This window comes from Ambystoma mexicanum, chromosome 11 (genome assembly GCF_040938575.1).
Source record: "Ambystoma mexicanum isolate Mex_15411 chromosome 11, UKY_AmexF1_1, whole genome shotgun sequence".
In the NCBI taxonomy this organism is placed as follows: Eukaryota; Metazoa; Chordata; class Amphibia; order Caudata; family Ambystomatidae; genus Ambystoma; species Ambystoma mexicanum.
In genome coordinates this window covers 1103791382-1103815255 of record NC_090934.1, presented here as the reverse complement: position 1 = coordinate 1103815255, position 23874 = coordinate 1103791382, and the positions used below count along the sequence as shown (strand labels likewise).

The window sequence follows — 23874 nt, the reverse complement described above, 5'->3', positions numbered from 1 at the left end:
CCAGGATAAAGAGGGTAAGCTGTTCGTAATGCAGGGGCAGTTGGAACATAAAGAATTCTGTATTATTAACACGGATGCACCCAACCAGGGGACTGCGGCCTACTTCCGCACATTATACCCACTAATTAGCCCGCATATAGACGGCACATTGATATGGGGAGGGGATTTTAATTGTACACTCAATTCAGAATTGGACAGATCGGATGAAAAGTTCACTCACCCTGCTCTCTCCGCCAAGGCCTTGAACACGCTGTTGCAAGCATTTAAACTCTCGGATATATGGCAGACACTACACCCGCTGACCCGGGGATATTTGCATTATGTAGCTCCTCAAAATCTTTACACTAGATTAGATTATATCTTCACTGGGGAGTACACCCTGGTGGAATTCGATAGGGCGGAATATAAAGCTAGAGTGTTGTCAGATCATGCCCCGCGGGTGTTTACATGCCGTGTACCCCCTCTAAGGGCACGCATTCCAACGTGGAGACTCAGAAGTGAGTCTTTAAAAGATGCAGAATTTCTCGAACACCTAAGAGAAGGCATGTAAGATTACTTTACACATAATACAGGGTGTGTTGCATCAGCGGGTACACCATGGGAAGCTTTCGAAGTAGTGATCAGGGAGACCGCGATAGCCAAGGCCATTGGGGTGCAAACTGCAATCGAAAGGGATCTATGCAAAGCGGAAACTAAATTAGAGGCTATAGATATCCAGAGCGCCCCGTGCAGTGGGAAGGCTCGAGAAGTTGTTGCCCTAGAGCAGGAGTGCATGGAACACTGGCACAGGCTAGATAAATTGAGTTATAAGAAATACGTGGAACGACAGCACGCTGAGGATTACAAACCGGGACGACTGGTTATACAAAAGTGAAACCGAGCACAGCATGATCTGTGCGATTGAAACAGGGAATGGAGATGCCTGCGAGACACAGCAGGAGATTAACAAGTGTTTTTATGACTTTTACAGGAGGCTATTTGAGGAAACGTCAGACCTTCAAGAGTCAGATATAGTAGAAGCCCTGGAATCGATAGAACTTCCCAAGTTAGGTGCAGAGGAAGCAGACATACTGGAAGCCCCCATAACCGCAGAGGAGCTGGTACACACTATAAGGGAGTTGCCGACAGGTAAAGCTCCGGGGGCGGATGGTCTACCCAGCGAGTTTTACAAAGAATTCATAACTGAGGTCACCCCCCGCTATTAGCAATGTTGAACGAATTGCTGGATAAAGACATGTTGCCGCTGTCCCTAGGAGAGTCAATAATTTTCCTATTATTGAAGCCCAATAAACCAGAAACCGAATGCGGCTCGTACAGACCCGTCTCATTTCTCAATCAGGATGGAAAGATACTCACAGCTTTGTTGGCAAACAGGATTAAGCCGGTAATCCATAAACGTATACACCCTGATCAGTCAGGTTATGTCCCGAATAGGACCATGTATGTAATTTGAGATGACTACACCATGTCATTGACTGATCACAGGGCAGCGCCCAGCTTATGGCAATAGTCTCGATTGACGCCGTTAAAGCATTTGACTTGGTCAGATGGCCATGGCTGCTGGCGGTATTGAGGAGTTTTGGCATGTGTCCTACCTATATCAAATGGGTTAAGTTGCTATATAGCAACCCGGTAGCCATAGTCAAGACGGGCACTCCCATATCGGAGCAATGGTGGTTGGGCAAGGGCACTAGACAAGGTTGCCAATGGTCTCCTATGCTGTTTATATTGGCCTTAGAGCCACTAGCATTCTATCATTCTATTGTTGCATTCTATCTACAGAAAGAATGCAACGAGGCAGGCATCAGTATACAAGATAACACACACTTGATTTCCCTATATGCGGACGATAGGCTCCTTTATCTACAACACCCAGAGACTAATTTACAATATATACTAGATGTATTTGAGCGGTACGCTGACCTTTCCAGCATTACAGTAAATGTGCAGAAATCATGTCTGTTCCCCTGGGTGGGTATAAAGATAGACCCAGTGAGGTGCTGCTGGAGCTGGCGATCAAATGGAAAACAAACACATTCTAGGTATTTGGCAATTAATGTGTTCCATGACCCAAAGGCGGAACATAAACAGGACACGCTATAGGCGGTGAATAACATAGAGAAGTCCATGGAATGTTGGGCCAAGCTGCCACTTTCCTTAATGGGAAGGGCCGGGTTGTTGAAGATGGTGATGCTTCCGAGGCTACTCCACCACTTCACGAAGGTCCCATATAATATACCTAAGACTTTCTTTAAGACATTGAACACTATTTGCCGGAGATTCCTGTGGCACAATTCGAATGTCATTGGAGAAATTGCAGAGACCATATGAGCAGGAAGGGATAAAGTTGCCAGACTTCGAGAGGTATTTTGTGGCATGCCAACCTCAATTTCTCACATATTGGTTGTCAGATGAACAGTCCCAAGACACTCAGTTATTACAACAGACATGTGTCCAATTTTTTTTAAAGAGAGGGTGTGGGCAGCAGCCTCACGTGATCCCAGTCCTCCACTATTTTTGAAATTGGGCAAGGTGATATGGCAAAGAGCCTGGCATATTCTGAGCAAGGATATACCTTACTCACCCCAAATCCCGCTGGTAGCACGAGAGTGAAGATACACAACTTATGTTGAATGTCAGAAAATATTGGGAGCCCAAAGGGGTGGCAAAGTAGGAGATATATTAATAGAGGGGAGACCAATGACTTTTGAGGCAGAGGCGGTGGAATTAGGGATACAGGAAGGGCAACACATAATATACGCCTCATTACTCCATATCCTAAAGGTGAGTTGGCGGGAGTGGAGGGGGTATTGTTTAAAGATGAAAACACTCTATGACATTTCTGAAGGTGAACACCCAGTGTCGAGTCTATATGAGTTTTTACTGGCTAGGCCAGATTACAACCTAATGCAGATTAGACACAGCTGGGAGGCAGACCTGCAGGAGCAGCTGTCTGATGCAGCCTGGAGCAGGAGCATGGGGTACCATAAAAAGGTTTCCAGATATGCGAAACTGCAGCTGATCCAATTGTACATCACTCACAGAGCATACTTAACTCCAAAGAAAATAGCTTCATTCAGCAAAGCAACATAGAAATATGCCAGAACTGGGGAGAAGTGGCCCAAACGCTGACTGCGCTCGGAGTGACAACGGAATCATTTTCACCCAGTGCATGTTTACTGGGAATCTTCCCAAGACCTAAGCAGGCGAGACATATTAGCAAGTTGAGAGATCTGGCATACATTTTGGCGAAGAGTAGGATAGCAATGGGGTGGAAGGCAGGCAATGGCCCAGCACTCAGGGTATGGTTGGGAGACCTCCAAAAATGGTCATTGGCTGAAACGTTGATGTGGCAAGAAGCATCCCATCAGGGACCAGAGGAACAAAATGTGGATTTAGCAGCCTGGAAACATATGATACAAGGACCGATAGCCTCTGCATAGGAGGACACCCAGACTGAGGCACACGTATTACGGGAACCGGAAGGGCAAAAACAGGAGGCGGGTTCAATAGATCAAACATAACATGGATGGATGAAGAGAGAGGAATAGGCTGGGTAGGGTGGGGGTGATATGGAGGGGGGTTTAACTGGCGTGTAAAATGATGTTTTAATTGATATGGTTTGCAAAGTCTGTAAGCTAATTTGTTGAAAACGAATTAAAAAATGTATAAAAAGGTTGTCCACCCTTCCTCTTTTTGCCCAGCGTAATTGCAATTTTTTGATTTTTCAGCCAGTTTCGTGCTCAACTCATGTGTCTTCACAGCCTCAGCATCAAGTTCCTTAATGCAATATTCAGCGTGCTCCACCATTTTTGCAATTTTTATGGCCCTCTCCAAAGTCATATCCACTCCAGTGCCACCTTCTCGCCAGAGCGCCTCTCTCACCTTGTGATTGCAACATCTGATCATCAGTTAATCCCTTAAATGCTCATCTCTGCTGGGATCAAAGTCAAACTTGATAGCCAGTCCGCGCAGGACTGGCATAAATTCATCAAAGGATTCACCTTTCTTCTGATCTCGCATTGCAAAATGATACCTGGTGAGAAACGTATTCTCTTTCTTTGAAAAATTATGTCTAGCTCCTCAATGATATCTCGAAACTATTTAGGCCTTCTGCCTCAGTAACAGGCAGGTGCAGCAGTTTTTTTAAAACACCTTGCCCCTCCTGGCCCAAACAATGGTACAACAGCAAATCTTTCCTTCCGCGAATATACCCACATACACCCTATGCAAAAACCTTCTCTTCATTCACACCACTTGATCTGCGACTCACCTGCTGCTGGCAAAAAAAACTCAGGTCCTGGAATATTCATCCTTGTGTCAGTCAAACGGAATAGTGCTCCTTGTATCAGTCGACCCATCCCAGTCACACCTTGATCCCTGCACGAAAACCGCAATCAAACCGATAATGCTAGGCTTTGTGCGGGACGCGATCACCTGCCTGACCCCAAAATGGCTGCCATTCGGTGGAAATCCTCAGATGGCCTGGGGGCGCCTGACCTCAATATGGCATCCGCAATCAATGCTGGATGATGTCAGACCTGGGACCTCCCCCAACAAGCTAGCGAGAAGCACTGGTATTGCTGCACCCTGGCGAACATGGGATACACCCACCTCAGGTCCAGCAACACACCGACGGAACCGCCAGCAAACACCTCTTAGCAGCTGTGCACGCACCTGGCTAGGGCTGCCATCGGGGTCCCTGAACCAGCACACTCATCATCAGTATTGTGCGGTATGAAGCAAGGTATCCTAAATGAAGATGCAACTTCAACGTGAACAATTTCTTCTTTTATTCCAGATGCACTGGGTGTCACCAGATACAGCGTTAGCAGCCCCAGCCTCCTTATTCTACAACCGCCTCCTTTTTGAAACTAAACAATCTCTGGCACCAGAATTCCAGGTGGTTCTAGGAACCTATCACACAATCTAGAACCTGGGGTGGGCGGATTCTGTTACATAACTAATAATACACCCGGCTGTTGAGCTGTATGCAAACAGGCTCTTCCGGCCGCCCTCTATAGCTCAGAACTATGGGGTAACTCAAGCTCACTCAGTCTGCTAGAGAGGAAAACAAATTTATGAAACAACTGTTACAGCTCCCCAGTTCAACCCCTAATGCCCTTATACATTTGGAACTCGATGTACGTCCAATTAGTGATCTAGCTTCTCTCTCTCTCCAACATTTTACTGGGTGAGGCTTTGGAGTTCCAAAGATCTGGGGAAGTATTTAGATGCCTTGAAACATCTACTAGGTCTTGAGGCTGGCAAAACCAAATCTCTGCTCTAAATCTGAATTTGGTCTAGAAAGCTATCTCAGCTATCTACCCCCCCGCAACCCACCATTCCCTCTCACCCCCCGTACACAAGTTCGATTTGTGTAAGACTGCGGCTTAGGACCTTACCGATTGCCACTCTGACCAACTGCTGGGCTGGGAGTTGCTCAAAGATTTGCCCTGCATGTGCCCTGGAAGACGTGACAGAGTCCCACTTTCTGTTCTTATGTGCGGCCACAAAACCACTGAGGGTGAGACAATTACTGGTGTTTGCTCAATCATTGAGGCACTGCAATTATGTAAAGGGACCATAAATCCATTTATAGTAAGTTGTTTTGCCAAGTATGTCCGTAGAGCCTGGCTTTAAGACGAAAACAGATGGGTCCAGTGATAGAGGAAACGTGACTCTGAAATTATTTTAACATGAAATATGGCCATTATTTCTTTAAGTGATAATTTGAGAAAGATACCAATTTCTGTCATTATTAAGATCCAGTGGGGCTGCAATTATAATCTCCCTACTGGACTCTAAAAAGATACTTGTTTTACTTCCTCTTTTCATTTTAGTGGGCACTTTGCACTTTCACTATATGTATCCTTTTTTGCTTGTAATTAATTTTGATTGATTGTATTTTAATTCTATTTATTCAATTATATATTTATCTTTGTGAATTTTGGTACACTTCAGAACACTTTTCCCTGTAAATTGGCACTATCTAAAAAATAAAAAAATATTATGCATATTCTCCTTTCCCAGTTTTCCTCGCCGCACGTATACAGTGTCTACAGACTGAATAGCTATATTTTGACATACACAAACAATGGGCCTCATTACGACTTTGGAGGTAACTTTGCCCTTAATAAGGGCATGGATGCCTCCAAAACCGTGTCTGGGTTTCCTGAATGGAGGATTACCGGGCCATTCCAAGTGTGGAGGGCCCGGTAATTCCCCCTTCAGAGAACCCGGGCCCGGACCTTCCCCATTCCCATTCTCAATGGGAATGGGAGCGGGAGCTAACAACGGGCCGATTACGACTGGCCCGTTGTTAGCTCCCTGGTCCCCTTGTGGGACCCGCTATGGACGTTTGGTGAAACCAGACGTCCAGATCAGGTCCCGCGAGGGGGACTCGTAATATTGCAGAATGGGTTTAACGGCGCCGCCACCATTAGCGGCGCCCGTTAACCCATTCCGCAATAGTTATAAGGAGGCCCAATGGATCTGAGGCAGGACCAATCACCTCTTTTTGAATGCCACACTTGTGTTACTTTGGTATGCACCTTACTTGCCTCTTTGGCTGGAGGACAATTAACTCTGAATTTAAAGGTGTCTACCTGAATTGGGAGGAAATATTCTGCAGCTTAAGGGTGTCTCATTGACGGTTCTATGTTATTTCGCCGCGGTATTTTTCATCGCAGGTTTTTTCATCGCCGTTTTTTTTTCCGAAAAACTCGTTTTTTTATTTTTTTGGGGGGGTTTACCCCTCAAGCCTCCCTTTTTTTTTTATTCCCTTACACCCACAACCATACATTTAATTTTTTAACCCCCCCCCCAAAAAAAAAAACTAGTTTTTTTCGAAATAAAAACAGCGATGAAAAAACCTGCGATGAAAAATACCGCAGTGAAATGCGTGTATACCCTCATTGACAAGCTAATCTGAAAAATGTAGTAATGGAAATCATGCCCCAAATCAGCAAATATATTGAAAATATGAATATTATAAAGGCTTTTCGGGTTGAATGCTTTACATATAACAATCTATTTGATATCACAATCTCCCTGAAACCCTATTTCCAAACTTGAAGAGGTGCTGTTCAACTTGTGAGAGAAAAGCAAAATTAAGGTTTCTGACTTAATTTCTTTCTGCAGAAAAAAACATGGGCCTTGATCTAGGGCAGGCTTGTCCAACCTTTTTGAATGTGGGGCCGAAGCATTCACTTTTTGTCACTCGGAGGGCCGGCGAGCCAAAAGTGAACACCCTGACCCAAAGCAGTATATTCAAAAGCGATGGTGTGTGACCTTTCACACAATAGCATCAAAGGCATAGCCATGCAGTCCCAAAGATAGCTTTTGGTGTCGGGGGCAGTGATGAAAGGTTAGTTTCTTGTCATTTCTTCCAGTGTGTATGTGTTGATATTTCTTGGAAATAGTGGGGGCGACCGAGCGTAGCGAGGGAGCTATAACAATATAGGGAGGGTTTGGGGGGGGGTCTCCCCCCCCAAGATTTTTTTTTCCAAATATGGGGCTGAAATTGTGCATTTTACAGCAGGAAAAGTGACCAAAAAGCCATACGTTTACAATCAGTTCTAAAGGGGAACATGTACATTTCATGTCACTAACAGCAGACAAGAACATTGTAGAACACAACACATTTTAATGATCAATGTGTCCACAGTGTTAAGACAGCACTGTCACTGATGTAACACATTGACATGCTGGTTGTGCCCAAAATATGCCTCTGTAGCAACATGTCTGTGCTGGCTGTTACCAATTTAGGCCAACATTGTCCTCTACAAAGCATGATTGATGCTGCCTGAGCATGTGCAGTGTGCCCAATACATATACCGGCTTATCTCTTTAATACACATTCATTACTTCTGTGGTAATGAAAGAAGCATAATCCAATTCCAGGGGGCACCTGAGGCAGTAAAAGTCCTCGACCACGGCCCGGTTTATTGGTCGGACCCAACATTGCAGAAATCAATTAATTAATCGTGTCCACGGACCCGACAAACATTGAATAAATAAATCGGGCAGGGGAGCCGACTTATGAATTTCCCGGGTGGTGCCCAAATATAGGAAGTGACATAACCAGCACTTATATGACCGCATTTGCACGTAGTCGCCAACTTGGTGCTGGGGGTACGGGGGGGTGCAGAACAGTGGAAACATTGGCTAGCATGTATTGCATATATTAAAGGCAAGTAAGAAGGAGGTTCAAGCCTTCCAGTTGCATCCCAGTAGGCCAATACTGCCCCTACTCCACCCCTCTATAATCATCCAGGTTGTAGTAGCCCTCAAAAGGCAGAGCAACACAACTAGGATAGGAGACCGAAATGCCATCCCATCCTGTGAGTGTGTCAAACCTCAGAGCAAAGACTGTGCGTGTGCCTTGGAGCACAATCTCACTAATTTGGTGCAATTCACGCAAGTGGGTGCATGGGAATGCCATGCGTGTGTGTGGGCTGCATACCCCTGATCACTTGCTCACTTCTTCACTGTGAAACTCTGTCCAAGGCAGTACTGTCCCAATGGTGAGAAGTGTCATATTTTCACATTAACTATGCTTAAGCACTTTGGGTTATTGAAGTGCTGCTACATTCGGAGTAATTCCATCCCTTTAAATATATTAGCTCTTGTATAACCACAACAGTGTTGATTTATTCTGATGATGATGAAGATGATATCAGACTTCCTCAATAGTTCTGGTTCTCTATCATTAAATGTACTTCAGATCTTTGGAGTCGCGGGAGGATAGCTCAGGAGCAACACAGGTTCGATCCCCCTGGGTACATTATACCTCTACATCTGTGCACCCCTCTTACCAAGAGGGGTGCACAGAGGGGTGCACAGATGTACAAATACACCCAACCCAAAACGATTTTTAGAAATTGAGGGACAGACTTGCTTTGAATCTGTGCCTCCATTTCTAAAAATCGGTTTGGGTTGGGTGTACCTCTACATCCGTGAACCCCTCTTGCTAAGAGGGGTGCACAGATGTACAAATACACCCAACCCAAAACGATTTTTTAGAAATCGGGGGACAGACTTGCTTTGCATCTGTGCCTCCATTTCTAAAAATCGTTTTGGGTTGGGTGTACTTCTACATCTGAGCACCACTCTTGCCAAGCGGGGTGCACAGATGTACAAATACACCCAACCGAAAACATTTTTTTAGAAATCGGGGGACAGACTTGCTTTGCATCTGTGCCTCCATTTCTAAAAATCGTTTTGGGTTGGGTGTACTTCTACATCTGTGCACCACTCTTGCCAAGCGGGGTGCAAAAAATCGTTTTGGGTTGGGTGTACCTCTACATCCGTGCACCCCTCTTACCAAGAGGAGTGCACAGATGTACAAATACACCCAACCCAAAACGATTTTTTAAAAATTGGGGGACAGACTTGCTTTGCATCTGTGCCTCCATTTCTAAAAATCGTTTTGGGTTGGGTGTACTTCTACATCTGTGCACCCCTCTTGCCAAGCGGGGTGCACAGATGTACAAATACATCCAACCCAAAACGATTTTTTAAAAATTGGGGGACAGACTTGCTTTGCATCTGTGCCTCCATTTCTAAAAATCGTTTTGGGTTGGGTGTACTTCTACATCTGTGCACCCCCCCTTGCCAAGCGGGGTGCACAGATGTACAAATACATCCAACCCAAAACGATTTTTTAAAAATTGGGGGACAGACTTGCTTTGCATCTGTGCCTCCATTTATAAAAATCGTTTTGGGTTGGGTGTACTTCTACATCTGTGCACCCCTCTTGCCAAGCGGGGTGCACAGATGTACAAATACATCCAACCCAAAACGATTTTTTAGAAATTGAGGGACAGACTTGCTTTGCATCTGTGCCTCCATTTATAAAAATCGTTTTGGGTTGGGTGTACTTCTACATCTGTGCACCCCTCTTGCCAAGCGGGGTGCACAGATGTACAAATACATCCAACCCAAAACGATTTTTTAAAAATTGAGGGACAGACTTGCTTTGCATCTGTGCCTCCATTTCTAAAAATCGTTTTGGGTTGGGTGTACTTCTACATCTGTGCACCCCTCTTGCCAAGCGGGGTGCACAGATGTACAAATACATCCAACCCAAAACGATTTTTTAGAAATTGAGGGACAGACTTGCTTTGCATCTGTGCCTCCATTTCTAAAAATCGTTTTGGGTTGGGTGTACCTCTACATCCGTGCACACAGATGTAGAAGTATACCCGAACCAAAACCATTTTTTGAAATTGAGGGACAGATGCAAAACAAGAGCATCTTGCTTTGCATCCGTCCCACAATTTTTAAACATTATTTTTCCCTAGCTTTTACCCGGGCCGCCAGAGAGAGACACAGTATGGATGGAACAAAGGGCCATCCATACTGCGTCTCTTCTCTCCGGCCTGGGGGGGCGGAGCACCCGCATACTCTGCGCCCCTGAAACTGGGCCGTGGCCTGTAACTGCCTCTGGTGCTGGGCACCAGAGGCAGTTACAGACCACGGCCCGGTTTATTTATTTATTTGTTCAATGTTTGCCGGGTCCGTGGACCCGATTAATTTATTTATGCAGAAATAAATAAATTAATCGGGTCCACGGACCCGACAAACATTGAACAAATAAATAAACCGGGCCGTGGCAGAGGCAGTAACAGTCCTCCGCCACGGCCTGGTTTATTTATTTATTTGTTCAATGTTTGCCGGGTCCGTGGACCCAATTAATTTATTTATTTCTGCAATGTTGGGTTAGCCCAACATTGCAGAAATAAATAAATTAATCGGGTCCACGGACCCGACAAACATTGAACAAATAAATAAATAAACCGGGCTGTGGCCTGTTACTGCCTCTGGTGCCCCCCCCTTTTAGGGGGCACCAGAGGCAGTAACAGTCCTCCACCACGGCCCGGTGTATTTCTTTTATTTGTTGCTTGTACAGCCTCGCGGGCCACATGAAATGGCTTGGAGGGCCGCATTGTGGCCCGCGGGCCGTATGTTGGACAACCTTGATCTAGGGTTTTGTGAGTTTATCAAATCTTTAATAACAGATTTTCAGGTGAACACATATCCTAGATTATATTCCACCATTCCCTAAATCAACATCTCTTTATATATTTTTCATTCCTTTACTTTCAAAGCACGAAGCAGAATTTTACTACAAACTCATCAATGAGGGCTCAGTCTTTTCCAATTAGCGCAATAACAGGCTCTCTGATGCCTGTCTATTTCAGGTGACATCCAAGGTGTAGGGTAACTCCTCAACAACCAGATATAGAAAAAACAACCTGCTAGGGAAAAAGACTAGTGCACACTTTTTCGAGAAGAAAAAGAGCTTTATTGTTTATACAAAAGGAAAATGGCGACAGTGGTATTATAGGCCCACGGCCACAGAGCTCTTGCTTCGTCAGAATGGGATCCACGTTATAAGCGCAAATATCATCACTCATGGCGCATTCAATATAACGTTTTAATCCCTCACCCTCATTGGCTGCCACCTACATACCTGCTAATGATCACATATGGCCCCTTTGCTAATTGGTGGTGTCGTCGTCTCTGCCATCTTCTACCCACGTGGGTGACAAGTTCTTCACATCGAAATACTGCTAAGTAATTGGCTCATCTTAAAAAGGTAGCATCCTATCTTTACTCCTAACCACGTGATGTGCACCTGGTCATCAGCATAAACTCAGCATATAACTTTGAGGTCAGCCTGGTTCTTGCAAACAAGGCAACTCTTTCACATCCCAGAATCGTGCCCCCATCGTGCCTCCCCGTCGTAATTTCATAACTTGGCATCACCCTTACTCTCCCTCGTACAAATCACAGGCATTGCTGTGCTTGCATCTCAGTTGCCCCTCACAGGATATCGGCCTGGTATCCCACTAATCCATCCAGTTCATGAAGGGTTTAAGAGCACTATTCCTGTCCATCTGTTAGTTCAAATAGAATTCCCATTCTTCTGCAGGGGCTAGTGCCCTCAATCTCAGTTCCTGTTTTGGCAGCTCAAGACATCTGCCCCGGCTCCCATGAGTGTGGCCTTCACCCTAGGCTGCAGCCCATCTCCCGTTCGACTTCTGACAATCCTACCTAATTGTTCAAAGGACTAACTCAATTCACTTGCATGTGTGTGTTGCCTGCTGCGCCTGGGAATTGGAATGTGATAATCAAGCAACAGATGAGGCCTCCTTGTTCTGTGTCGCCAACACAGCCTGCAAGGATTCAGGCTTATTCTTGAATGCAACTCTAATTCATGTTATGAATGTCGCACACGTGCAATGTATTCTAAATGACATTATCGCAAAGCAATGGTTAATCTTCCCCTGTATGAGTTCCTACATTACATGTATTCCCTGTAGGCTACTTCCACCCATAGGTTCGCCCCTACACTGCCCTCTTGGTATTCTCCACAGTTTAATATATTTTCTGCAATCAGAATCGTTTGGGATCAGCGGTGATCTGGACATGCATCCCAACAAAGGTTGAAACCAAGCCCTCATGACATAACATTTGCAGCTGCCTACAACAAATGTAATGGAACATTAAGATTTAACAGTGTTAGTCTGGAAGCAACACTTTTCTTCTAAATAATTGTGCTTGTGCAGCAGTTTCAAAATGTGAGAATAAATACATTGTTAAATTGCAAATCTATTTGTTTTCTTTTTGCTGTTTCACATTATTGAAAATTGATTCTCTTTCTTGGCTAAATGAGGGCCTAATTTTCTCGAAATGAACACAGATCTCATTATTACCTTACATCAACGTACAGTTTCTTTTCTCATCAACTTTCTGAATGTATATGCATACAAATGAAATATGTCTTAGTTAGTGAGACAGATTTCTAGTCTGGTGAAGTGGGCTTCTTATGGATCATAGAGGCCAAATGATGATCAGGGCCTCACAGTCAGCCCCATTCACTGATTAGAGGTGATATACAAATTCCACTCCCAATCTAGTGCCCATAAGCAGGGCTCCGACTGCTACCAGATGTAGCTCAGATGTTTAAGTTTTGAAGCAGTTGGTTTGTTACAATAGACTGCAGAGAGCTACTGAGAAAGTGTCAATTCTTTCCGGCCTTTCAAAGTTCAGGCTTCTGGGGCATATAACAAAGTCCTCTATCTGGCTTGGATTCTGCTCACTGCACCCGGCAATTAAGGCAGGCAAGCTCTAAGAGCATTAACCCTCCCAAATCCCTCGTGAGACCATGCAGGGCAATAGTAACACACCACCCCCACAAATGGGAGAGACTGAAGTTCTTTCACACAGACCCAAAGCTCCAGCATATGAAAAGATGCCTTTCCCTTTAAAGGGGAATCAATCCATACATTTGACATTAATAGTTTGTCTTTCGAAGCAGTTATACTCTCACATGTAACATCAGAGAAGCCATTTTGCAGAGCTCGGGAAATGCATTGTCAACTCAGACATGCTGTGGATACAATGAAAGTCCACGGCTTCCCATATGTGAAGAGTGCAATGAAAGAAACAAAGTTTCAACATCATTATTCTACAGCACCACATCCACTCCCATCCACAACCAAACCCTCTTCTATTCCCTCTCAGACCACTTCCACAACATAGCTCTAGAAAGGAACATCTCCATCGTCACTAAAATAGCAGCGCTAACCCCTCCCTCCTCTGCGGCCTCGACTGAGAAATCAAAACAGCCTACCACCCTCCGACTCTTTTCCTCCTTCTCTCCACTCTCCCACCCCTACATTTTAAAACTACTAACAGCCACGCCTCAGGATCCCCTGGAGACCCCTGCCCCACAACTCCTCTAAAATAAATCCTAACCTCCACCTATGCCAGGGACATCACAAGATCAGTTGTCAACTCATCTCTCACCTCTGGCATCTTTCCAGCAGAATTCAAAGCCTCCAACATCAAGCCACTGCTCAAAACGCCATCACTCAACCCCTTTATTCTGACCAAATACAGACCCATCTCTTACAACCAATGTATAGCTAAATTAATCAGGAGAGCAGCTTACTCACAATTATGCCATTTCTCAGATTCCAACCAGATCCTCAACTCCACCCTATCTAGCTTCAGACCTTATGAGGAACTGAATCATGCCTAGATAACATTTGGCATGATATTAAAAGACACGCAGACTTGGAAGTCTGTGCTGCCCTAATTCTTCTCTACCTCTCGGCATCCTTTGATGAAATTGACTACCTGACCTTCACAGATAGACTCCACTCTCTGTGTCAGGGATGCGCCTTTGCAGTGGATATCCTCCTTCCTCTCCAACCGATCCCAAATAATACACATGCCTCCTTTCTATTCGACTCCCTGCACAGTAGCCCATGGAGAGCCACAGGGTCCCTCGGTATCCCCTCTGCTCTTTAACCTCTACCTGAGTCCCCTCCCAGCACTCATTTGGTCCCACGGTCTTAATTGCTACAATTACGCAGATACCCAAATCATCTTTAAAAATTCCAAATGGTCCCTTGCCACCTCCCTCAATCTTGCATCATGTCTCTCAGATATCGAACACTGGATGACTACCAACTACCTCCTACTCAACCCAGGGAAAACCAAGATCATGCTCTGTGGGAAGACCGCCCTCTCCCCTCAAGCCACCCCGTGGCCACTCTCTCTAGGCCAACCCCCCTCCACCTCCAACACAGTCAAAATGTCGGATGCATTATGGACGCAGACTTGACCCTATCACATCACATCAATTCTGTGCCAAAGAGTTGCTACCTACACTTACGCATTCTCTGCCACATCTTTGCCTACCTGACCCTCCCACTCAGACTATACTAACGCTCTATACCTGGGGGGCACTGCATCACAACTAAGGAAACTCCAATGTGTTCAAAACACTGCTACGAGGCTCCTCCTAGGCCATAGAGAACACATCTCTCCCACCCTCTGTGTCCTTCATTGGCTTCTGACTGTGTGACTATACACCATCAAGGCAATGTGCATTACCCACCGAGTTCTCCATAACATAGGTCCAGAATATCTGCAGCATAAACGTACACACTATAGGCCTAGCAGAATACTCAGATCAGGCGCAGCACTTCTCGTCATCCCAGTGGCAAAATCAACCAGAATAGGGGGCTTCTTCTGAGCCCAAGACCCACCATCTGGAACTTGATCCCATTTACCATCTTCCACATAAAAGATAACCTCGCCTTCAGGAAGGCACTCAAATCCTGGCTCTTCCCTTCAGCATCCTCATAGACTTAGTTAATCTCCTGGGTGAACAATTACCCAACCTTGACAGATATGCGTGGGCACCTGAGAAGTCAACAAGGTTTCCCCCACCCCCACAGTTTGCATCTCAGTCAGGTCTTACGATACGCTCTAAGTGTACATTTACTGTAAGAAGCCAGAAATGAGATTCGGCCACAAGGAAGTCATGATTTTTACAGGCAATGCCTCTCTGTCCCTGCTCTAAGAGGTGTTTTTCTACCTAAAACCAAAACTAATGGTCTTTCAATGTCAGAATGTCCAAAACAAAACCATCCTGTGGCCAAGGTACTATTGTGGCCCTCACATTCAAACAAAATAAATCCTAAAGTGAAAATGGTCATTTCTGTTGCCTTAAGTGGTTCCCAAATGTTCAAAAAGGAAAATGCATAACTCCAGCACAAAGGTTTCAACAGAATACAGTTACTTATTCCAGAGGGTGATTCCCTTCCAGTAGATTTCTCCTCCCTTGGTTGCTTATTCAACAATGTTAGTTCTTTGAGCTTGCTCATGAGAAAAAAAAAATGAGTGCACAGAGCAACGTGGCTCTTTGTCTCGGTCTTGTTAGGATACCTGGCGTACTCTCCTGACAGGTTTTCACTCATCTTCTCGTGATCAGCGCAGCCTTTTTGCGAATCCTGATTTGCTGTTCTCAGGACCTGTGTATTTATTTATTTGATTTATTGTTCACTTGTTAGGCACCTATCCAGCAAGTAAATACCATTTCTAATTGCCAACAGGACAAAGGGAGGGAACAGAGTGTGAAACACATTAGTAAACACTAAAAATAAAAAAAAACAGTGGAGAAAAAAAGGGGAAAAAGGACAATCCTACAATGCCTTTTGAGTATTCAGAACGTGCAAGTGCAGCAAGAAAGAAGGAAGGGGGGAAGTGCTACAGTGTCTGTGATTACGAGTGAGCCACAGATAAGTGCATAGGAGAAGTGCATGGTGAGGAGAGTGCTACACGGCCAGGGGCTGCAATGGCTAAGTACGAGCCTCCAAGGTGGAGGGAGTGCAAGGGCATGTGCTGAGGGTAGACAGGAGCTGGGACGATTGTGTGTGGGAGGTCATGGGCATGAGGATGCAAGAGGGCATAGGACACCAATCACAGCAGCTGTGCAAATTAGCAGAGGAGAGAAGAAGGGAAGGAGGAGGTAAAGAGGAAAGTCTTGAGGAACTTCCTGAATTTAAGGAAGGTCTGCTCAAGGCACAGAGAGAGAGGGGCGCTGTTCCATAGGAGGGAGCCAACAGAGGAGAGTGATCGATCACCTACTCTCTGTTTAGCAAAACACTTTACCCACAGAGTGTTGGTGCCAGAGGAACGTAGAGGTCTGGAAGGAGAGTATTTAGCGAGAAAAAGTTGAAGATGGTGTGGACCCCGGACCCAGACAGCCTTTTGGATGATACCGTGGGGATTTGAATTTAATCCGTGCAGCAACCGGGAGCCAGTTAAGACTTATTAGGGCAGGAGAGATATGGTCCCTGGGCTTAAGGCCAAGGATACATCTTCTGCCCTATTCTGTATTAACTGGAGGGGTCGCAGAGTTAAAGAAGGTAGATTCAGGAAGAGGCTATTGCAATAGTCACACCTAGAGAGAACCAAGGCTAGGGTAACATTGAACTTCTGGGGGAAAGTAAGAAAAGGAAACATTCCTTTGAGAAGGAAGAGCTGAAAGTGGGACTTCTTGGCAATGTCCTGAGTGTGAGGGATGAAAAAGAGAGAGGAGTCGAAGATGACTCCAAGGTTTCTGGCTTCAGAGGAAGGAGCAGGGGAGAGCCTATGGAGGAAGGCCATAGTGAGGGTGAGAAGGAGGGAACAGGGGTCCCAATGGGAAGTATCTCAGTTTTACAGGTGTTGAGGCAGAGATTGTTGGTGGTGCAACAGGACTGGATGGCAGATAGGCAGTCGGGATGATAGAAGGTGCAAAAGGGTCAGCAGGCAGTTTGAACAAAAGTTGTGTGTCATCAGCATAACACTTGAAGTTGGGGGAGAAAGAATAGATAAGGTGAGCAAGCAGAGTAAGGTAATTGTTAAAGAGCCAAGGAGAGAGGATAGAGCCCTGGGGGACACCACAGGTGGAGAAGGAAGTAGGAGAGCAGAAGGAGCCCAGGATGACCTGGGACGTGCGGTCAGTTAGGAAGGATGTCAGCCATCTTAGTGCTCAGACTGAGATACCAAGGGTATCGTGGAGCCTTTGTATGAGGATGGAATGGCTCACTGTGTCAAAGGCAGAGGAGAGATTGAGTAGGATGAGCACAGATGGGAAGTAGGAGTCAAGAGATGTGAGCAGTTCTTCACGGGTGTTCAAGAGAGTCATTTCCGTACCTCTGGATGCTCGGAATCTAGATTGATGGTCATGGAGACCACCAAGAAGTTCGATGTGTGAGTTGAGTTGAGGCAAGGACAGCTTCTCCGGCAGCTTCCCCAGGAAGGGGGTGATGGAAATAGTGCAGTAGTTGGCTGGACAGGTAGGGTCTGCGGAAGGTTTTTTCAGGAGGGGGCACACAGGGGAGTGCTTGAGGGAGGAGGAAAGATCCAGTGGCAAAAGAATGATTACAGAAATCAGCGAGTGCGGAGGCAAGAGAGCCAATGTTGTCCTTGATGGTTCTGGATGATCAAAGAGAAACCTGTTTAGAAGAGACCCTCATGGAGTGGACAACTGGTAACTTCCTCAGGTGTGACAGGGGGAGAGGAATGAGAGGAAGGAAGGAGGAGGCTGAGGAGCCAAGGGAGGCAAGAGGGAGTCAGAAGGTTGGGAGGGTGAGTAGCAAGGGTGTTCAGGATGTCCTGAGTTTTTTTGGAGAAGTGAGGGGCCAGTGCGTTGCATAGAGCCTGGGAATGCGAAGGGGAGGAGACTGCTGAAGGGTTGGCTAGTTCCCTGCAGATCTTGAAATGTTCAGCCGTGTTGTTGGATGCACCGGAAATCCGTACCTGTATGTGGGCTCTTTTCTTGGCACAGATGGAGATGCCTTTATTGACTTTGGAGCAGGCGACAGGCCAGTTTGTTAGAGGATGCACCAGAGGTTTGCCACTTAAGTTCGGCCGCTCTGCACATTTGTTTCAGGGCCGCAAAGTTTAGGGTCCTACCAGGTGTTAGGCATAGAGACGGGTTTCCGGCAGATCCTCATGACTGGGGCAAGAATGTCAAAGGTATTGGTAATGGATAAATGGAGGTTGCTGAGAGCAGAGTCAGTGGTAAAGTCAGAGGTAGGTGGGTGAGGTGGGATGAATCTGGAGGTGAAGGCAGAGGCTGACACACGTTTCATCAGGCGAATGTTAGTGTATGAAGTTGGCAGGGCTTTTGGGGGTGCGGTCAGAGAGCCAAAGGGACCCAAATGGGAGAAGAGGAGAGAATGGTCTGACCAAGAGTGAGGGGTGACAAGTGGGGATGACCGAAAGAGGTCAAAGTGAATGAGGGCATCGAGAGTGTGTCCAGCCAAGTGGGTTGGACCAGAAGGGAGAATGAAGAGGGATACAGAGGAGCAGAGGTAAATGAACAGAGTAGATGCTGTGACAGCGGAGTCCAACTGGATGTTGTAATCCCCCAAGAGGAGGGGATTGGAGGTGGATGAAAGTAAGTAAGGACAGAAATCAGCCCATTCAGAGAGGAACAGGGTGGTAGTGCCTGGAGGCCGGTAAATGGTGGCCAATGTGGAGGAAGTAGAGATTACCAATTTGCACACCAGACTCTCAAAGGAAGAGTAGAGCTGAGTGGGTAAAATGGTGGAAGGAACCCACTCGGGAAGATTAAGACAACCCCACCACCAGCACAGTGAGTTCGAGGCTTGGAAAGGATTTTGAAGCCATCAGTGAGGAGGGAGTCAAAAGCAGTGACTCACCCGGCATTGAGCCAAGTCTCAGTAAGACCGAGAATGTCGAGGTCAATGTCTTCAAGGAGGAGGTAGATGTCAACTAAGGGTTTGTTGGCTGAGCGAGCGTTAAGAGTTGCCAGGTGAAGGAAGTGTTTGCCTTTGAAACATTTCTGAGTAGGGTTACAAGGGCATGGAATACTCGTAGGAAGGGGAGGGGTAGAGAGAGTAGTGGGAAGAGAGGCAGCAGAAGGTAGGAAGTTAATGAGAGATAGCAGGATCCCATCAAACAGGAGGAGGTTGGGTTGAGGACCCTGAACCAAGATAGTGCCTGTGTGGTAGCAACGTGAAGATGAGAAGCCAGGCAAGAGGACTGTTAATGAAAGAGGATGAGGAAGGAGTGAGAGAAGAGATGAGATGAGGGGTCCATATGTCTGGAGAGGGGACAGAGAAGAGGATATCAATGAAAATCACTCTGAGAGAAGGGCTGACATAGGTGTCTCTGATGGGAAGCCCAGGGTTTGCACTCAAGGTGTCTTTTTTGTGCTTTTTCCTTCCTGACTTGGAGAGAGAGAGGGGGGATAGGTGAAAGTGTAGCAGTTAGAGAAGATGGGTGAGATGGTGAGAGCCATAGGGGCGAAAGAGGATAGTAGAGGAATGAGGAAGAGTGGCTGCACTGCACAGTTCTAGCTAAACTCACCAGGTGGGCTAGTAGACACAAAAGGTGAAAATGCAAATCAAAGGGAAAGCGACTTTTCAAAAGTAGGCCTTAAATGCAAGCAAGTACACAAATGATTCCAGGCACGAAAAGACAAGGGAGTGGCGACAGAGGGTGGACAAGACAAATGATCTTACTAGGCCTCGTGTCATTCAGATCGTGAGAGAACCAGAAGTGCAAGGGGAAAGGGAGGGGAGAGTGCAAGGAAGAGCGGAGGGGGAGAAGGGCAGCAATGCTCAGAGTAAGTGCAGCCAGGGCAGCACGGCTCTGGGTAGTGTAAGGTGACGAGGGACTGAAGGGTTACAGTTACAGCCCTTAAGGACGTGGCAGGCCGGGAGGCAGTGCAAGGGTGACTGATCAAGAAATAGCCTAGTACCCAGTGAAAATCTGCGGGTAGCCAAGCAACCAGTTGGTACAGCAGACACGTAGGTCAGCAGGGGAGGTAAAGATAGAAAGCAGAAGAGAAGAGGAAAGTTTTGAGCTGCTTCCGGAACCTCAGGTGACCCAGCTCAAGCTTGAGATGAGCAGGGAAAACGTTCCAGAGGGAGGAACCTGCAGCGGAGAGAGATCTACCCCCCACTCTCTGCCTGGAGAAGCATCTGACCCTTAGAAAGTTGGAGGTAGCTGAGCGAAGGACACAAGAAGGAAGGTGTTTTGGAACAGAGCGTTGGATGTAGTGTGGGCCCCGGCCCCAGAAAGCCTTGTGGGCAATGCAAAGTGTCTTGAACTTGATCCTTGCAGCCACCAGGAGCCAGTGGAGAGATTTCAGAGCTGGAGAGATACAGTGCCTGGGCTTGAGGCCAAGGATAAGTCTTGCAGTCTTGTTCTGGATTAGTTGCAGAGATTAGAGTAAGGCCGATTGAGAAAGAGGCTGTTGCAGTAGTCCATCCTAGAGAGAACCAAGACTCTGGAGACAGTGAGCTTCTGTGGGAAAGTGAGAAAGGGAAGAGTCGCTTTAAGGAGGTGCAGCTGGTAGTGGGACTTCTTGGTGACAGCCAAGATGTGAGGAGAGAAAGAGGGAGTGGAGTTGAAGATGACACCAAGGTTTTTTATCTCACATGAAGGTGAAGGAAGAGAGCCCATGCATGGGTAAAGCCAACAGCTTGGCATGTGTATAGGTATTAGACAGGACTCGCACCATTTTACAGCTGTTAACATGGTATAGCCAGGCGGTACCATTGTGGCTGGGTCTAGCAAATGCCTATCGCTTCCCTACACAAGACCAAACCTGTTGGCATTAACAATTGTTGTCCTGATGACTATCCATGAACTTACATCAGACACACTGTGCGAGTTTACGTTCACTTCAGAAACACAATTGCTTTTCCAGTTACTAGCAATAATGCTCCAATGTCAAGGCAATATTGTATTTTTCGGTTTGTTTGTTGCAACGTCAATCACGTTTTCCAGTTTGCAATGTGTCAGTGATCTTGCTACTTGCCTCCTTCAAGGTTTGCTATATCATATCCTAAACCGAAATCAGAATTGTGCGTAAGCTGGTCATATGAATCCCTTTAGGCGAAACATGTGGGATGAAACATGTTTGAGTGAGTGATACTATTAGCCAAACTACGGTGCAAGAAAACTAAGCAGACTGCCATATGGTATAGGGGTGAACTCTCGTGGCCTACTACAGGCTGTACTGCAGAACACAGTCATACCTGTTGTGGAAATTTGTCCCGGAAGTGCTTTGCTAAACATCTGTAAAAGGTGTTTGCTTTGCCAGTGATCTCATTCAGTAAGATGTCTTTAGGTCGAACTCTCACATGTATGATCTAATGTAGCTGGTCACTTTCGGTTATTGATAAACAGAGGGCTCGAAGGACAGCCAATGACATTCGTCTACCGGAGGCCCAGCTAAAAATCAATGCAGAACTCACTGTTTGCTTAGAATCCGATGGTGGAGGTCACTGCTCTTCCAAGGACTGCATCCTAATAGTACTGCAGCCCAATGTCAATCCCAGCATGCAACGCAATTATAAATATTTGTTGTACTTTTCTGGCGAATATTCATGTTTGCTTAGTTAAGCATGTGTGGTTTGCGGATGTCCACTTTATCAAGTGAACAGGACCCCTGTTTCAGCTTCTGGACAATGCAATATGTCACATTAAAAACATCAACTTGGACCACGTATTCATAGCGTACAGCATACACCTAGGGCCTGATTCTGAGTCTGGCGATATTTCAGCAGTAAATTCACTGAAATACTGGCAAAATCAGTTAGCGTTACCGCCACTTGATCCCGTGGGTTTACCACGGAATTACAAGTGGCGGTAGGGTAGTGTTAGGCCCCATTAATGGAGTCGTTAGGACTCCATTGGGGACTTTTGGCGGAATCACTGAGTGGACATTGTGCTGATTTTGGGAGGGAAAGTGGCGGATTTACCTCCAGGATCAAGCAGAATTGCTGCCACTTTTTTCCCTAACTGCCAAACTTGAAATGAGGCCCTTAATGTTTACCTCATAAGTTTACACCAAGGCAGGCAAGTGTAAACCTTTTATGCTACTGGCAAATGTAATACTTTTCAATGTTGTTTTTCTTGTATTTTTAGCCAGTGGATAAGCGGCAGGCAATGGTGAGGCGAGAATCTGTCATCAACTTGGAGAATTTCAAGAAACAATACGCCAGACGAAGATGGAAGGTACTGCTCATTATGGTATAGTTTGCGTAAATGTTTCCCATCTTTGGGATCTTGCTTTTGCGAGAAAATGAAATTCGTTTTTCTTTCAGCTCACTATCAGCATAGTCTCATTGTGCAATCACCTGAGCCGTTCGTTGAAGAAAAAGGCCTTTGGACCCCATGAGGATCTTTTGGTATGTACTGCCCGCCGAAGATTCGTAAAAGCCCTGAGTAAGGCTTTTAATCGTGTTTCTAATGTTGCGCCTCATTTTTCCACATAGAGAAAGGGCCGTATGCAACTTGCGTTTCCACCACTCCTTTCCTCTCTGCCATATAAATGCTATCCACACTTTCGCAACTCCTCCTGGCCCCTTACCTTCTACCGAGAGTCCTATACCCATCTAGCTTGGCAACCTCTATCTCTCACGTGTTCTCAATCAAACAATTTTTCCTTCTTAACTCAACTTCCTTGCATTTCATATCATGTGATTTTCCCATTGTCCAAAAATTGTCGCATGTATTAGGATTTTGTTTTTAATCCCCTTGTTATTAAATTAACGTTTTTAAATTCAAATTATTATACAGCTACATTTTATATGTGAGGGTTTGATGATTAAACTTTTGTCGTTCTTCCTTTTTGGGTAGCTACAGTCATCCCCAGTGCCATCTAGCAATAAGAAACGGATTTCTTGCTTAGTATTTCACAGTCTAAGGTATCTGCCAAGGCTTTCCCAAGTCTCGCGAGAATAGCTCATGGGCAATGCGCTGGCCTTGGAAGCAACACTACGTGGAGCAACACATATTCGATCCCTGGGTCCGTGCGTTACACATAACCAATTATAATTTCAAATCTAATCCCTAGTGTCATTTTCACAACTGCTTTTGAACAACATTAACTTTACTTTAATTGATATAACAATGATTTAAGCGCGCCTTTGAACTAGCCCGTTTGTGTAATCATGGTCAAACTATTTCGGACAAATACCAACTTCGTCATCATTTCCCCGGTGGTTACTCCTGGGAAAACCTTCCCAAAAGTAAACATCATAAGCTTGCAGATCACCAGTTCCAAAGTTTGCCAAACTGTGAATACTCGGGTCACTTTTGGAAGGATCATCCAGGCAAACCAACCCTCGCCAAAGTATTGCAAAGTGGCCTTCTCGCACACAACACCCCTTAGCACCCCCAACCGTACTCTAAAAACAGGCTTAGCACCCTAACTGCCCTGCAGGAGCCTAGAAGGCTCCTGCAAGTCAGTGTGGCGTGTTATAGAACTCTGTCGTGGATGGCAACACCATGCCCTCCCTCGCAGGGCTTTTCTGGGCCCTCGTTGGTGGACCTTAAACTTTTCTGGATGGTTTTCTGGAAGAAGTTGAAAGTTTGCACAACCCTGCACCACCCAAATTCATGTGGTTCAAATTTCCCTGAACTTTTTGGATGAGGTATGTATATCGCGCACCAAGCGTCCTCCCAAAAAGTGAAATATGTGCTGGCACTTCATGTGCCCGCATGAATATTTTGCATATTTAATTTTTAATGCAG

The 23874-nt window shown here is 45.9% G+C and overlaps 1 protein-coding gene across 1 annotated transcript in view; it reads left to right on the top strand.

Moving 5' to 3' along the window:
* Window positions 1–23874, top strand: part of DAPK2 (death associated protein kinase 2) — a 1397186-nt gene that overhangs the window by 1330755 nt on the left and 42557 nt on the right. The window contains exons 10-11 of the mRNA XM_069624406.1: window positions 22264–22353; window positions 22443–22526. Coding sequence (XP_069480507.1) covers window positions 22264–22353; window positions 22443–22526 — 174 coding nt within the window. The remainder of the gene's footprint in view (window positions 1–22263; window positions 22354–22442; window positions 22527–23874) is intronic.